This window comes from Heterocephalus glaber, unplaced genomic scaffold, assembly GCF_053883595.1.
Source record: "Heterocephalus glaber isolate CG9 unplaced genomic scaffold, H.glaber_assembly_v1.0 deba00001497, whole genome shotgun sequence".
In the NCBI taxonomy this organism is placed as follows: Eukaryota; Metazoa; Chordata; class Mammalia; order Rodentia; family Bathyergidae; genus Heterocephalus; species Heterocephalus glaber.
Window position 1 is genome coordinate 45,008,045 of NW_028258320.1, and position 13,296 is coordinate 45,021,340.

At 42.7% G+C, this 13,296-nt stretch overlaps 1 protein-coding gene across 50 annotated transcripts in view; it reads right to left on the reverse strand.

Annotated features, from left to right (window-relative positions):
• Positions 1–13,296, reverse strand: part of Sorbs1 (sorbin and SH3 domain containing 1) — a 227,839-nt gene that overhangs the window by 79,142 nt on the left and 135,401 nt on the right. For 31 of the 50 annotated variants that reach the window (XM_087184962.1, XM_087184960.1, XM_087184958.1 and 28 more), the window contains 3 exons: positions 9,667–10,035; positions 6,006–6,150; positions 1,881–1,910 (listed from right to left, as the gene is read on the reverse strand). In XM_087184962.1, coding sequence (XP_087041088.1) covers positions 1,881–1,910; positions 6,006–6,150; positions 9,667–10,035 — 544 coding nt within the window. Of the gene's footprint in view, positions 1–1,880; positions 1,911–6,005; positions 6,151–9,666; positions 10,036–10,639; positions 11,357–13,296 lie in introns of all 50 variants that reach the window. The other 19 variants (XM_087184994.1, XM_087184995.1, XM_087184993.1 and 16 more) reach the window with 4 other exon arrangements.

A 13,296-nucleotide genomic window follows, 5' to 3' on the forward strand; every position in this document is an offset into this window, starting at 1 on the left:
TGTTCTAGGTCCCAGTCTATCAAATATCATTACTGGATCTGTTCCAAAACCCAAGGAAGGTGATAGCATCAGGCTTGTTTGAGAGCTGAGCCTGCCAGCATGGTGGAGAAGCCCTCACATGAATGTGGCCTCTCCAGTGTACAAAGGATCCTCCTACTTCTGTCCCACATAACAGCTCCTTCAGGCAGGGGCAAGTATTATCATCCCCATTTCCTACATAAGGAAACTGAAGCCAAAGAGGTGAAGTCACTTGCCCAGTGACAAAGAGCTCTGAGAAGGGAAAGCCAGGACCAACTCTGGCTCTCCTAATATGTGGCTAGTTGCTTTTTTTCGTCCATTCCACTACTCTTTTCAAAATCCCACAGACAGAAAGGAGTCCACAGAAGCTACTTTTTACTTGCCCCCCCGCCCGCCCCGAGCCACTGTTCTCAGCAACCTGAGCTATGGCCAGGGAATTAAGTGCACTGTAGTGTGGCAGCTTAAGGAGGGCAGTGAAGGGCACCTTGAACTCAACCACAGCTTGTTCTGGTCCTGTGGCCAAATCCTGATAAAGCCAAGAGTGTGAGAACCCCATGTCCTCCCTACCCAAGCTCTGTACAAATCACAAGAACAGCAGAGGGATAAAGTCATGCAGAAATCATGTAGCAGCTGGTCAGAAATGGTAGCTCCAGTTATTTGCCAGATTAAGGGTTCTTAACTCTGAAGTTTATGAGTATTTGCAAGTCCATGGAACTCATGTATATATGTTTGCATACATATGGCTTTTCTGGAGAATGAATCTACTGCCTTCATTAGATTATCCCAAGAAGTACATAACCAAAGAAAGATGACAAAACATCACACCACACCATTAGCTAACCATGGGCAGCACAGTTCCCCAACTCAGCCCCAGAGCCTGGCTCTGTGCCTGAAACAAAGGAGGCACTCAATAAAATAACTAGTGAAATCAATGGAGGCACCTGGTATTAACAATAATTCACAACCAGTAAGCACTCAGCAAGGGCCAAGCCCAAGCACTCAGTTGTTTGTAAGCAGAATCTCCTTTGATCTTCAAGCAGAATGGCTACAGGAAATGGCTAAATACCCCTCTATTCCTGGGATTCCTCAAAAATTCAGCCAGCACATCTGTCCCTCTCCATTCTGACACTGTTGCAACCTGCACACTTCCTTAGGGAATGAGCCCTGATATCTGATTGCATTTCCATTCACTCCTCACCATCATGGGCCTTGATAATCCACTTATTGCCCAAAGTCCTGTCACCAGAGAAGATGGGATTAACACCACCTGGTTAAAAATGCAAATTCTCTTCTGTACTCATTAAACTTGGACCTCTGCAGGGAAGGCCCAAGAGTCTGAGCTTTGACAAAATCTCCAGGAGATCTTGATGCCAGCTCAAATTCAAGAAGCAGTTTCAGGCACTGCTGATCTGAAGACTCTCACATCGACCCACCTTCCCAGGGTTGTCTCCTGGCATCTGGGCTTGCCACCCAAAACAAACTTGCTCACATTTCCCAACTCCAGACTTCTCCCTTCCTAGGTCAGACACTGAAGCAACAAAAAGGTAACCTCTTCAGAGGCCTACTCTGATCACTGTCTTTAAGGCAGAGCCCTTTGTGCCCTTCAGCCAGCACATCCTATTCTTACCAATAAGACACTCGTCACAGCTCCATGGGACACGAATACTATTTTGGTTTACTAGCCCCAAGCTCCAGAAGGTGGAAACTATGCCTACTTTCATGTTTTTTATCCAGCAACAAACAGAGATGCCGACACATACAGGAGCTCAGCAGTTTGTGCTGATTGCACACTGGCTGGTGACTGAAAGCCAGCTTTAACAGAAACAAGGGTTAATGTGTAAATAAATATATTTCTCACTTACCTGAAAGGTTACTGAGTCGTTTTTGCTGTTCTGTGATAAAAAAAAAGAAGATACAGGATAAGTGACATTTATTCAGCACATGGTAAGACAAAGAAGTCCTGGCACAGCTTCTGTAGTTAGGTCCTAGACTTTGCAATTTCACTGTTCTCTGGGCTTGGATGCTAAAATGCACAGCCTAGCTAGAGTCAGGTAGTGATGTGGCTTCCAAACCCCCTCAAAATCCCATTCCCCAGGTCTGCATCAAGACTTGGTCCAGCCTCTGTTTTCTAGCAGTTTACATCTTGTCTCAAGATGATCTCATTACTGAAGGAGATCCTCCCAACTCCTCTGGTTTTACATAACAGGACTTCATATGATTCCCAGGCTTGGAGCCTTTTGAGGGAAATGTGATTAGAATCATAAGCATGGCAGCTATCAACTCCTGAGAACCTGCTAAATGCCAGGCTCCGTTTTAAGAGATCTTATACATAACACCTGAAATCTTGGCAACAACTCTAGCAGTTAGGTATGATTATTTTTTTCATTGTCCTGCCTTAGTCCCTGTAACCAATCTGGCTGGGTCCAGAGTACATGAGAAATCCTAAAACAATCAGCATTTACCAAGAGACCTCTGATAACGGGCCCAAATTACCAAATATAGCACTGAAAGTTATCTCAAACTAGAACCTAGATCTCTAACTCCTAGTCCCTGGTTCTTTCCAACTTAGTCACCAAGCCCCTGCTGCCCTCCCCCAATACTGAAGGTCTACTGGTTTCTCATCTTTCTGGGCAATCACATGGAGGGGAAGCCAACATCTCCTTTGGAGAGTCCTGTATGTACTTGCTATTTGATAAACACAAAAATGACCTTTACCTTCCACAGCTGCTAAATATAAAAGAGCCACTTAGATAAAAATAGAACATTTGCCAGCCCTTGGGTGCTGTCACCATCCCTCTTGGCCACATTCCCATCCTCCAGCTAGAATCAGTGTGAACAAGAAGTAAACAGAGCAGCAAGGGAGCTCAAGGATAGTGGAATTGGTATGTCCACATCTGATGTGTAGATGGGGTTTGCACTGGCTGGACAAACAGAAGCCCAGTGCAGCACCAGGCTAGGCTCTGCCAACAAGTTACCAGATAACAATGGCCAACCACATAACCTCTTACCCACAGTTGCCTTGCTTGTAACATCAAGGTATTCAAGGATATATGGTTGCCAAACTCTCTTCTACAGGGTGGCGGCACTCCCCAGCCAAAAGAAGTAAAGGCATGCAATTTGAAAGACTGTGATGTGAAATGGCTTGTCTTTTATAGGATGTCACACACATAATAGTGGCTGTTTTTTAATGGTGTTACATTGCAAAGGGAGAAGTTAGCCACAATAGGGTGATCGCTAGACTATTTCATATGCCCACAGATATGTCTTGGAATCTCTAAACTTTTGCTCTCCAGTGTGGTCCATGGCCAAAAGCACTGGCATGCTGGCAAGCTTTCTGAAAATGCAGACTCTCAACCTCCTCTCCTTCTCAGAGCTCCTGAATCTGAAACTGCAAGTTAACAAGACTTCCTGAGTCCAAAACATAATAAAAATTGAGAAACCCTGAGCAAAGGGACACATGCATTTCTGTCAGTCCTGAGAGTTTCTTGGTTCAAATCCTCCTTCCAAGACTGATGGGAAGTAACTTACTTTCTAGCACATGAGATATGAAAACTGAAGAAGGGAAAGGAACTGTGTTGCTCACAACTACCAATGCTAAGACCAGAAGCTCAGTGCCCCTCTGTTCCTAGTAGGGGAAGGGTGGTTTGGAGAGATGGGATTATTGACCTATGCCCTGGGTCAATCTAAGCAGGAAAAAGGTGAACTTTGTTAGGATGGCTAAAGCAAAATTCCAAAACTAGAGTAAAGTTTTTACTGGGAGACTGTGCAATAGTTACACTGTCTTTATGGGTACTGTCTGAATTTCTGGCAGAGTTGCCAGGTTGGGTAATTTCCAAAGCAGTGCCAAAAACACTTGACCTTAACCCCATTTATGCTTAATACATAATCATAGAGGATTGGGCTGGCCAGTTTCTTTCATTCTTTTCAACTCTTCCTGCCCCATCTGCTACTAAGCATATGGTTTTACTCTTTATGAGAACTACCATTTAATTCTAAAAAACTAATATCATTATTTGTGTCCTTTTCTAAAGGATGTGTGTCTTAAGATGTATAATTATGAGTTTTAAACCTAATGGCAGGACTTGGCCAGAAGAGAAAGCAAGAACCAAAGGTATCTGAGTAAATCAGAGAAACTCATTTGTTCAAGAAATAAGCAAAGAGGAACTACAAGTATATCTGTGTCCAAAGACATCTCACTAGGTGTCATCAGAGAGACTTGGCAAAAGCAGCTGACACTGGCATTTCTGAAGAACCGAGTTGCTTTGTGAATAAATCCCATTTTTAAAGAAACTGCCTTTCATTCTGGGAACTAACTTGCTTGACTAGATTTTTCTTGAGTCATAAAGAAGTTCACAGAGAACCAAAATTTTACTTTGTCCTGCATTACAGACACTTTTTGGGCAAGTAGAGTTATTGCCAGTAAAGGGGTGGCACAGATGAAAGGAGAAGGGGCTTGTACAAAGTTCAGTGTGGAGGCTGGGACCTGTTTTGCTTTTGAAGTACACAGACTCATGAGGGAAAATGAATATGAAAGCCACACATGAAGCAAAAAATAAAACCACTAAAAAGACTATTTAAGATTTGAGTGGGAATATTTTAAGTGAGAGAAAATGTTTCATGCATCTTCTTTTCAAGTTAGAAGCAGGAAACAGAAGACTATTTAGTATGAACAACAATTAAAAATAGACTCCAGTCTCATTCTCATCCAAGTTGATGCAGAAGGGAGGGGCAAGAGAGGGGAGGAAATGAAGAAGCAGGCAAAAAGGGAGTCAAGAAAGGGAAGATTTGGAACCACGCTGTAAGCCTAAACAGAATAAGTAAATCTTCACTGTTCTTTGAAATTCATACTAAAAAGCTCTCTTCTACATTGGAAAACAGCCTGAAAACTTTCCATTTCATGCTGCAAAGGACTTTTGTAAAAGGAGAGTATATTCCTCTGTGGAATTCCAAAAAGGAAAACTTGGGATTTAGAATCATCACCTGGGATTTTAAAGCAGAAGGGTCAACATATATAATTAACTCAAACTCAAGGCCCCTTTGGGAATGAAGCAGAACCAACCAGAACAGTTGCAGAAACTGCAAAAACAAAACAACAAAACCCTAAACAGAGGGCCAGGGATTTAGCTCAGTGGTTCTGCCACCTGCCTCAAAAGCGCAAGGACCAGAGTTCGATCCCTGGTACAAAAAAAAACCCTAAGCAGAGCTGTCTGACTGCCTGGTGCAGGACCAAACACCCACATGAACATCAGTCCCAAAAGGCAGCACTGACCAACAGCCTAGAGCAGTAACCACTGGGAGAAGAGGGCCAGAGTTACTAAAAAGGAATTTGGTAGCCTGTTTTAGAGGTATGAAAGCATGTTTTATATTTTAGAAAGTTTTCTATCCAATATATTTTATTTTTTAAAATTTGGTACTCAAAATTATGCTTCCTAGAAATTTACCATGTTGAAGAACTAAGTCACTTATGACACTACTTTAAAAACCTAGATTTTCAGCCAGGTTGTAGTGCCACATGTCTAAGGCTAAGGCAAGAGGATCACTGTGAGATTGAGGCCAGCCTTGAACACATAGTGAGTTCAAGGCCAGCCTGAACTGCATAGCAAAACTGTTTAAAAACAAAACAAAATGAAAACCCCACAAAACTAGATTTTTGAAGCAAAGCTTCATTAGAAACCACATGATAAGGAATTAAGAGATACAGACTTTTTCTTATTTTGATGTTATTGTCTAAAGATAACCATGAACACCCAAGATGAAACATATCACATTTTCCCAGCTAACTTATAAAGACACTTGACATCATTTTAAATTAGTAGCTTCTGTCTGCCTGCTGGGATCAACCTTAGAAATCATGGAAATGAGTAAACTGGGGCAGATAGCCCAGGATTGGATTTCTGTTGAATGACAGAAGTCTTGCCCAAGATACCAAGGAACAGTTAGGTTGACTCCAGTGAGCTGGGAGAGGGCACACTTGGAGGGTCCCTTACCTCGATTATGCTGCAAGAGCACAATGGTGGGATTAACAATCGTTGTGGAGGGATAGGCAGATGATGTCTTGCTAGCTGGTGGAAAGGCTTGGGAATCAGTTGCAATATGGGAAGAAGAAACTTCATTTAGTAGAGGACTGGAACGCTGAAAAGAAAACAAACAATATAACTAACTGTAAATGCAAGAAATCTAGAATTTATGCTTTTTAAAGGAGAAATATAAAACTTTACAAAGATTTTATTTATGAACAGAAATGTAGTCAAGAAGACATTTGGTCATTAATTCCAGTTAGAAGTTTAATCTGAAATGCTTATTCTCTTTGTTTGTATTAGTAAGGGGAAAGAAAGGGAAATTAAATGTTGCTGAGTCTCAGCAGCACCATTCATTATTTTCACCTGGTAGTAGCTGTGGGCCAATCTAGTTACTGAAAAAGCAAATTCAAATCAAAGTAGAATAACATGCAAAACCCATGCAATTCCAAATGTAATCCAAGAATGAGAGCCAGTTTAATTGGGAAAAATCAGGGAAGTTTAGTACACTGTCTTGAGAAATGTGAGACAATATGAAGACAAGAAGCCAATGATATAAGAACAAGGAAAAGTAATGATTCTCTCAGAAAGCTGCTCGTAGTATCAAAATCACTGAGCAATTCTACTAATGCTTGCTTCTGACATCTGAATATTATCCTATCATGCTGTAACATTTTTTTCACTCTAATATTAGAGTGATAAAGATCCCTGAAGTACAGATGTGTGAGAATCCTGACTTTAATAACCTGAACTCTCAGACAGAGATAGCACTAAAATTATTAATACTAACAGGATAATCCAAGTTGGGGGCAATGGTAGTATTTTGAAACAGGTGAAAACAGGATCCTGAAATGTAGGAAGGCTATATAGACACTTTCCTCCAGCATGTCTATATATTTTACAAAGTTTCTAGTCTATAATTTACAGACCTCAAAGCCAAGATGGCATTCTTAAATGGCTTTAAGAACAAGATTTTGATAACTACTATTGAAGCAATTATTAAGTTCAATCAAATCAACTATTATGTATGCACCTGCTGGACAAGGGCCATGCCTTCCCCTTCCTCCTGCCACCATCCAGCACAATGTCCTGCACATAGCAGATACTCAGAAAATACCATGAGCCATCTACCAGCATGAGAACATTTGACCTAACAATCGTGGCAAGAGTACACATGCTCATTAGAAGAGAGGATGTGGGTATCAGCAACCATGACAGGTCCTGCCATACAATGGGGGCTTCAAGACCACACTGCCTCAGTCAGTCTCTTTCTTCCAAAAGTTTGCATAACTGCTAATAATAATGAGCAGCAGCAGTGAGTAACATTTTTCCAAGACTCTGAGAAGCACAGTATGATCTTGTATATCAAGTGCCTTCTCAACTCCGTCATTTAAAATATAGGAAATATTTACACTTTTCCTAATTTATCTCCACAGTGATTTAATAAAGGTATATGACATATTTAAAACACTGCCAAAATGCTCCCAAGAAACAAAATATAAGGCACACCACAGCTCTTTAAAGCATATCTGCCCAATGTGATTCCCAAATAGCTGCAAATGGAACAGGTATTGGGGTCATGACTTGGACATCATCCATTGGGCCCTTCCTCTCCTTAAAAATTCTCATTCAGAAGAATCCAAGCAGTTTCTTTTTTCACCTTTTACTCTTATCTACAGCCAAACCAAAATTTATCAGGCCAACTTCTGGGAAGTCTACACCAGGCTGATTAGTCAGGTTTGAGAAATTGAGGATACTGTCCCAACTCCTGGGTCCTGGCATACCTGAAACAAACTCAATATGAAAACCTAGAGCTACACAAATGATAAATTATAGAGTCATACAAACTACTTTGGTGTATAAGTGCACTAAAAATAAGACTCACATTACCTGCTACTCTAGAGAAACACATTTTGTGCCTAAAGCAAGATGCCTGCATTCCCCAAAACCAGACTGGCTTCCAAATTCACCTAGAAGTTCAGCTTGGAGGGTGGGAGAGTACATAAGAGAACAAGCTAGCATTTTTCTCCAACAGGAGATGTGCTATCAAGCTCAAAGTCAGCAGGATATGCAAGCCCTTGGGTCATGTCTGGCCTGGTCCTGGCCGAACTACATAGTGCTGCATCTAGAAATTTAAAAAGAGGCCTCAGCCTAGGATGTAACAGTCAGTCCCCAGCTTTGGTATGCCTGATGACTCTATCATTTCTTGAATAAGTCAAATAAGTTTCCTCACTGCTTTCTGCATGACTGGCTTTAGCTTAACAAGCCATTTGGGCCAGTACTGTAGGTATACCTCTTCACAGTGGGGATGTCATTGTCATTTAGTTCCATCAGCCAAATCCATAACTCACAAGCTCAATGTATCTCAAAATGTGATTTGTGGGGCCCCATCATAAGACCCGCTGAGATGCTTGAGACCAGGTGAGAATCCTAGGCCTCTCCCCAGAGCCACTCCATCAGAAACTCTAGGAGTACAAAGTAGACCTCCCTGGCTCTCAGGTGTACACTAACCTTGAAAACTGATACACCAACCCCTAAAATCCATTTGAAAACAAGGGGCCTGACTTGTTCATAGATGCACCTGTGGTGCCTAGCAAACTGCACCATGTGAAAGAAACTCAGCAACTAATTGTTAATTAACGAGTTGCTTTGGAGTGGCTCTGGCTCCTCATTTTCAAGGGCAAGTCCTCAGCAACACAACTAATGTTTACTGGCCACTTACTCTGTGCCAATTTTCAGTCCCATCGGTCCCCACAACCCCATAAGTAGATTGACAAATAGTATCTCCATATTATAGCTCACACTGAGGGTCTTCAGATTCTTTCAATTTCCAGGGCTCAAAAGGAAAAAGAAACCAAAATACTTCGGCTCAGCTTTTTGTCTAAAGCAGCTGGCCTTTCCCACCTATGGAGAGACTCAGCCTTCACACACAGGATGGGACCTGAGGTGTCAGGACCCTTTAACTTCCCACATCCACTGACCACTGGTGCACTGCTGTTCCACAAAGGCCCCTGGAGCCTCCTCCTTAGAGGGTCTCACATCTGTCTGTCTTTTGAAAAACTCCTAACACTTGTACAAGACTTTCAAGTCCACTTGCCCAATTAAATCTAACTGCCTAATTTTGTTCTTACCCTGGTCTCTGCCACTTCTGCTATAAAAGGGAGTTAGTTTACTCACAAAATCAACAGGAGTTCATCTTCTCCTCCCCCAGAACCCTTCTACTCCCTAGTACACTGTCCTATAGCACCACACCGGCATTGCCTTTCCCCACATAATTCTGCAGCTTTACTCAGCTCTTTATGTTTCATCTGTCTGGCCTATGAAGAGCAAGACTAGGCAAAGTAAAGGCCACAGATGTTTTCTCAGAGGAAAGACAAAGTTCTTTCAGGAAGACGTGCATTCCCAACATGACAAAAGGCCCTTCAGAGACTTGTGAATGGCCACAGGTGACCCAGGGAACACACAAGGGAAGCATGCACTCTAGGGACAGCAGACACAAGTCAAGTCATCACACAAGCACAGCAACAGCCAACACTTTCCTCAGAACTTAGTACTTCAGTGAGAAAGAGGGATTTGCTGCCAGGAGCAGACATTCAGAAAAGCTGTGGGGAGGGAAGTCCAGCAAGCTTACGGTACTTGAAACAGCTCCCGTGAGGTCAGGCTTGGAGACTCTGTGGAGGTCCTCCGGTATGGGAGGGACCAGCGGAGGTGGTGGTGAGAAGGATGGTGGTGTCTGGCTAACAGGGGAAAGGGAGCCACAAGCACTGGCTGGCTGGCTGTGCTGGGGCCGCCTCTGCAGATGAGGGGGAATGAAATCATCTAGAGTTGGGAAGGTCAGAGGTGAGGCAGCAGGGGTAGTCACCAGGGTAGTGTGGATGCAGCCAAGTGGCTCCAGAGATGCTGGAGGTCTGGCAGTGCCTTCTTGCCCTCTGTCAGTATTAACCAGGTAGACAGGGACAACTATTACCTCAGGCTGAGCTGGGCTGGAGGAAGTGGCATCCTGTGGGAAATAAGGGGGTTGTTATGTAAAGGGGTACAGCAGGGATAAAGGAAATCCATATTTAAACAGTTGAGAGTGGACATGCAGTGATGCACTCTGAGAAATATTTAATCAGTGCCCTTTCCTCAGAGTACATGAGACAGTTGGTGCTCGCCAGCTGGCCTCCTGATACTCCATGACACAGAGGGAGTTCCATCCAAGTTTACTTTCCATCCATCTATTTTTGAACTCTTTTAACACTTCAGGAGAGAGAAAGAGAACAAGAGAACAGGCAGGCAGACTGTGTTTAACTCCACAAAACTGCTGTAGAATCTCAAAGCCTGGGAGTAAATACAATTTCTTTGGCACCTTGACATAAAATAAAAACACTTCATTATCTCACATTATTAGTCTATGGATTCCACGTTCCAGCATACTTACACACTTACAGAAAAGAGAGGAAGGCAGAGAGAAATCTGTGTTTAGAGAGAAGAATTTAGAGTCAAGCCACAGCGATATTAATGAGGAAAGGGAGAGTAAGGAAGTCCCAGAGAACATAGTAGCCGCTCACATCAGTTTCTAAAGAGACAGTGCAGAAGACACAAAAACATTCCTAATTTCTTGCCTTGGCTGGATAACTTGGCTGCAAAAGGTAAATTTCTTTGCTCTTCCGGTTTCCAGGATCAGAAGTAACCTGGGGGCCTAGCACAGGTGGTCTCACTGCATCTGGAAACGAAGCCCAAGTCCCCAGGGAAGGACTCTCGCCACAGTTACCAGCATCTTTATGGATATCAAAGAATAGCTTGGAAGGATCAGGAGGAGGAGCAGGGGGTGATTTCCCTGTGCTGGCTGTGCAGGGGACAAGGCTGGGAGCTGGTGCCTGAGTGCCGGCAGCCTCTGAGGGAGCATCTTTGGCCGAGTCACATGCAACATGAGAGAAGTTTTCTGACACGGCCCGGCAAATGTTATTGGATAAACAAGGTACATATAAGCTGCTGATCTTTTTATTCCCAGTGGCCTCATGACATGGGTTAGAACTCACATTCTTACTAGGAACTAACCTCATGGCTGCATAGTGGCGCTGGGGTTGGGATAAAGCATCAGGGAACGTGGAACCCAGAAACAAGGGACCAGAATACAGCACATCTTTGGGAGCTGATATAGCTGCCAGGGGAACAGAAAAAGACTGCTGTTGTGAGGGGTTTTGCTGGCTGAAGGTGCTGGGTCGAAAGTAAGGCTTTGGTGAGCTCATGTATAGGGAGTCTTTATGGGTACTGCAGACAGTGGAGGGCTGCCATGCAAAGCAACCCTCTGGAAGGAGAGGAGTGCATGGAGAGAAAACCTTTAGTAGTATTTTTAAGACATGATATCAAAACAAGGAAAAAAGAAAGAAAGAGAAAGGGAGATGGAAAGAAGGATGACCATTAGAAACAACAGCATAACATGATGTGAAGACAACAAAAACTCTTGACACATTTTCAAGCAAATCTTCAGGCTGGTCTCCTCTTGGTACCAACAGTTTCCTTAGAGTAAAGCCAAGGACTGGCTTATACTCACCTGGAGAGGCTGGTCTGACTCACACCCCAGGGAGGCTGAGCCATCCCAAAACAAGTTACATCAGCTTCAACACCAATCCCTGGTTAGCTGCATTTTCAGGGACCTCCTGGCTCAAGGGTGCCCAGGGAACCAAATGACAGGGGAGCAAGTCCCAGAGACCCCATTCCCTTGAATTCACTCTTCCTCAAGACTTTTCTTGAAGGCTTTGCTTTAAAATTTGAAGTTCATTAGACTCCTTTGAGTACCTTCTATCTTTTCCCTTAGGAAAAAAAGAGTTGGAAGAGCTATACTTTTTTGTGTGTGTTTACAGGAAATAAATATCTACACTGAGTCACTAAGGTTTAGTCCTCAATTCTGTGAGCATAATAAATTAAAGCTCACCAAGAAGAGAATACTAAGGACTTTGATGCACATAAAATTAAAAGCACATAGTTCATAGTCTCCCGTGTTTGATGCACACAGAAAAAATCAATGTGCTCATATTTTGGCTTGTGGGATTATACTATTCCTGGTACATCAAATTCCAGCTCAAGTCAACCCACCACCATCCACAGAGAATCTATTCTAGAGGAAGATGGTCAACCTCAGAAATACAGCTTACACCCAAAGCTCTGAGTACAGATTCTGAGTTACAGAGCTATAGATCACATAGTTCATATAGTTCAATTCTCCCTTCTTCCCTCAACACCACTCTTTCATGGGTCTCAGTGGGGCCAAGAGCCAGGAAGCAGAGTGACTCTCTAGACTAAGCCTCTTCTGCCAATCTGCAGCTCAACTGGGCATGAAACTATGAGATGAAGAAAGCTCATGTTCCTAGACATTCTTCACTAGCTCTTATCTTTACAGATAATCCAGCACTAGAATAAATCCAGAACCCTCCTCCAAATCACACAAATAAAGGATACAAGAGTTTGGTCAATATCTATTAAATGGGTTTTGACTAAAAACTAGGGGAGGTGCAAGGGTGTGGGTCTATCTTGCGGTTGTTTTGTATTTCACTTCTGTATTTTGCAGAGTACATGTGGGAATGGAAAAGAATGCTAGAGAGTGTGAATAGGTGAGAAATTGTTTCCTATTCATGAGTTTGGACTAGAATATCAACCCAGAAATACTAAACAACCTATCCTTTAGATTTTCCTAAAACCTATCCTTTAGGTTGTAACTCAGTTTTCAAGTTACAAATAATCTGGGTGGATTATTTGGACATTCTCACCTAACTCTCACCCAACTGTCCTTTCCTTACTGTATCCAAGATGGTACCAGTGGAATATGGCCACGTATACCAGTCAAAAATACAAAATGAACAGTGCCTCTCTGGTACACAGCAAGAACAAAACCTTTCATTTAGTTCATGAACTTGTACTGAGGCTTCAGGTATGTTTGCAGTCTAAATTGCCCTGCCAAAACAAAACATTTGGACTAGCATGCAGCAAAGGGACTGCCAGGTAAGCTGATAATGCTGATGAGAATTAAGCAAAAAATCTCTTTGATTTGGGTTCAGATTTACTTTTATTTTGAGGTCAACTATCTTGCATGTGATTTCTTGTCTAAAGATAGAAATCATGAGTAATTTTTAACTTAATTTGGCTGTGGCCATATATGGTACCAGGGCTCCATTACATCAGGCATAAGCCTTCCCAGGCTTGTGACCCTACAGAAGGGATGCTTCCCAAGAGTGTTCACAATCCACTTAGAGCCAAGGACTTACTGTCATGGGGCTTCTTT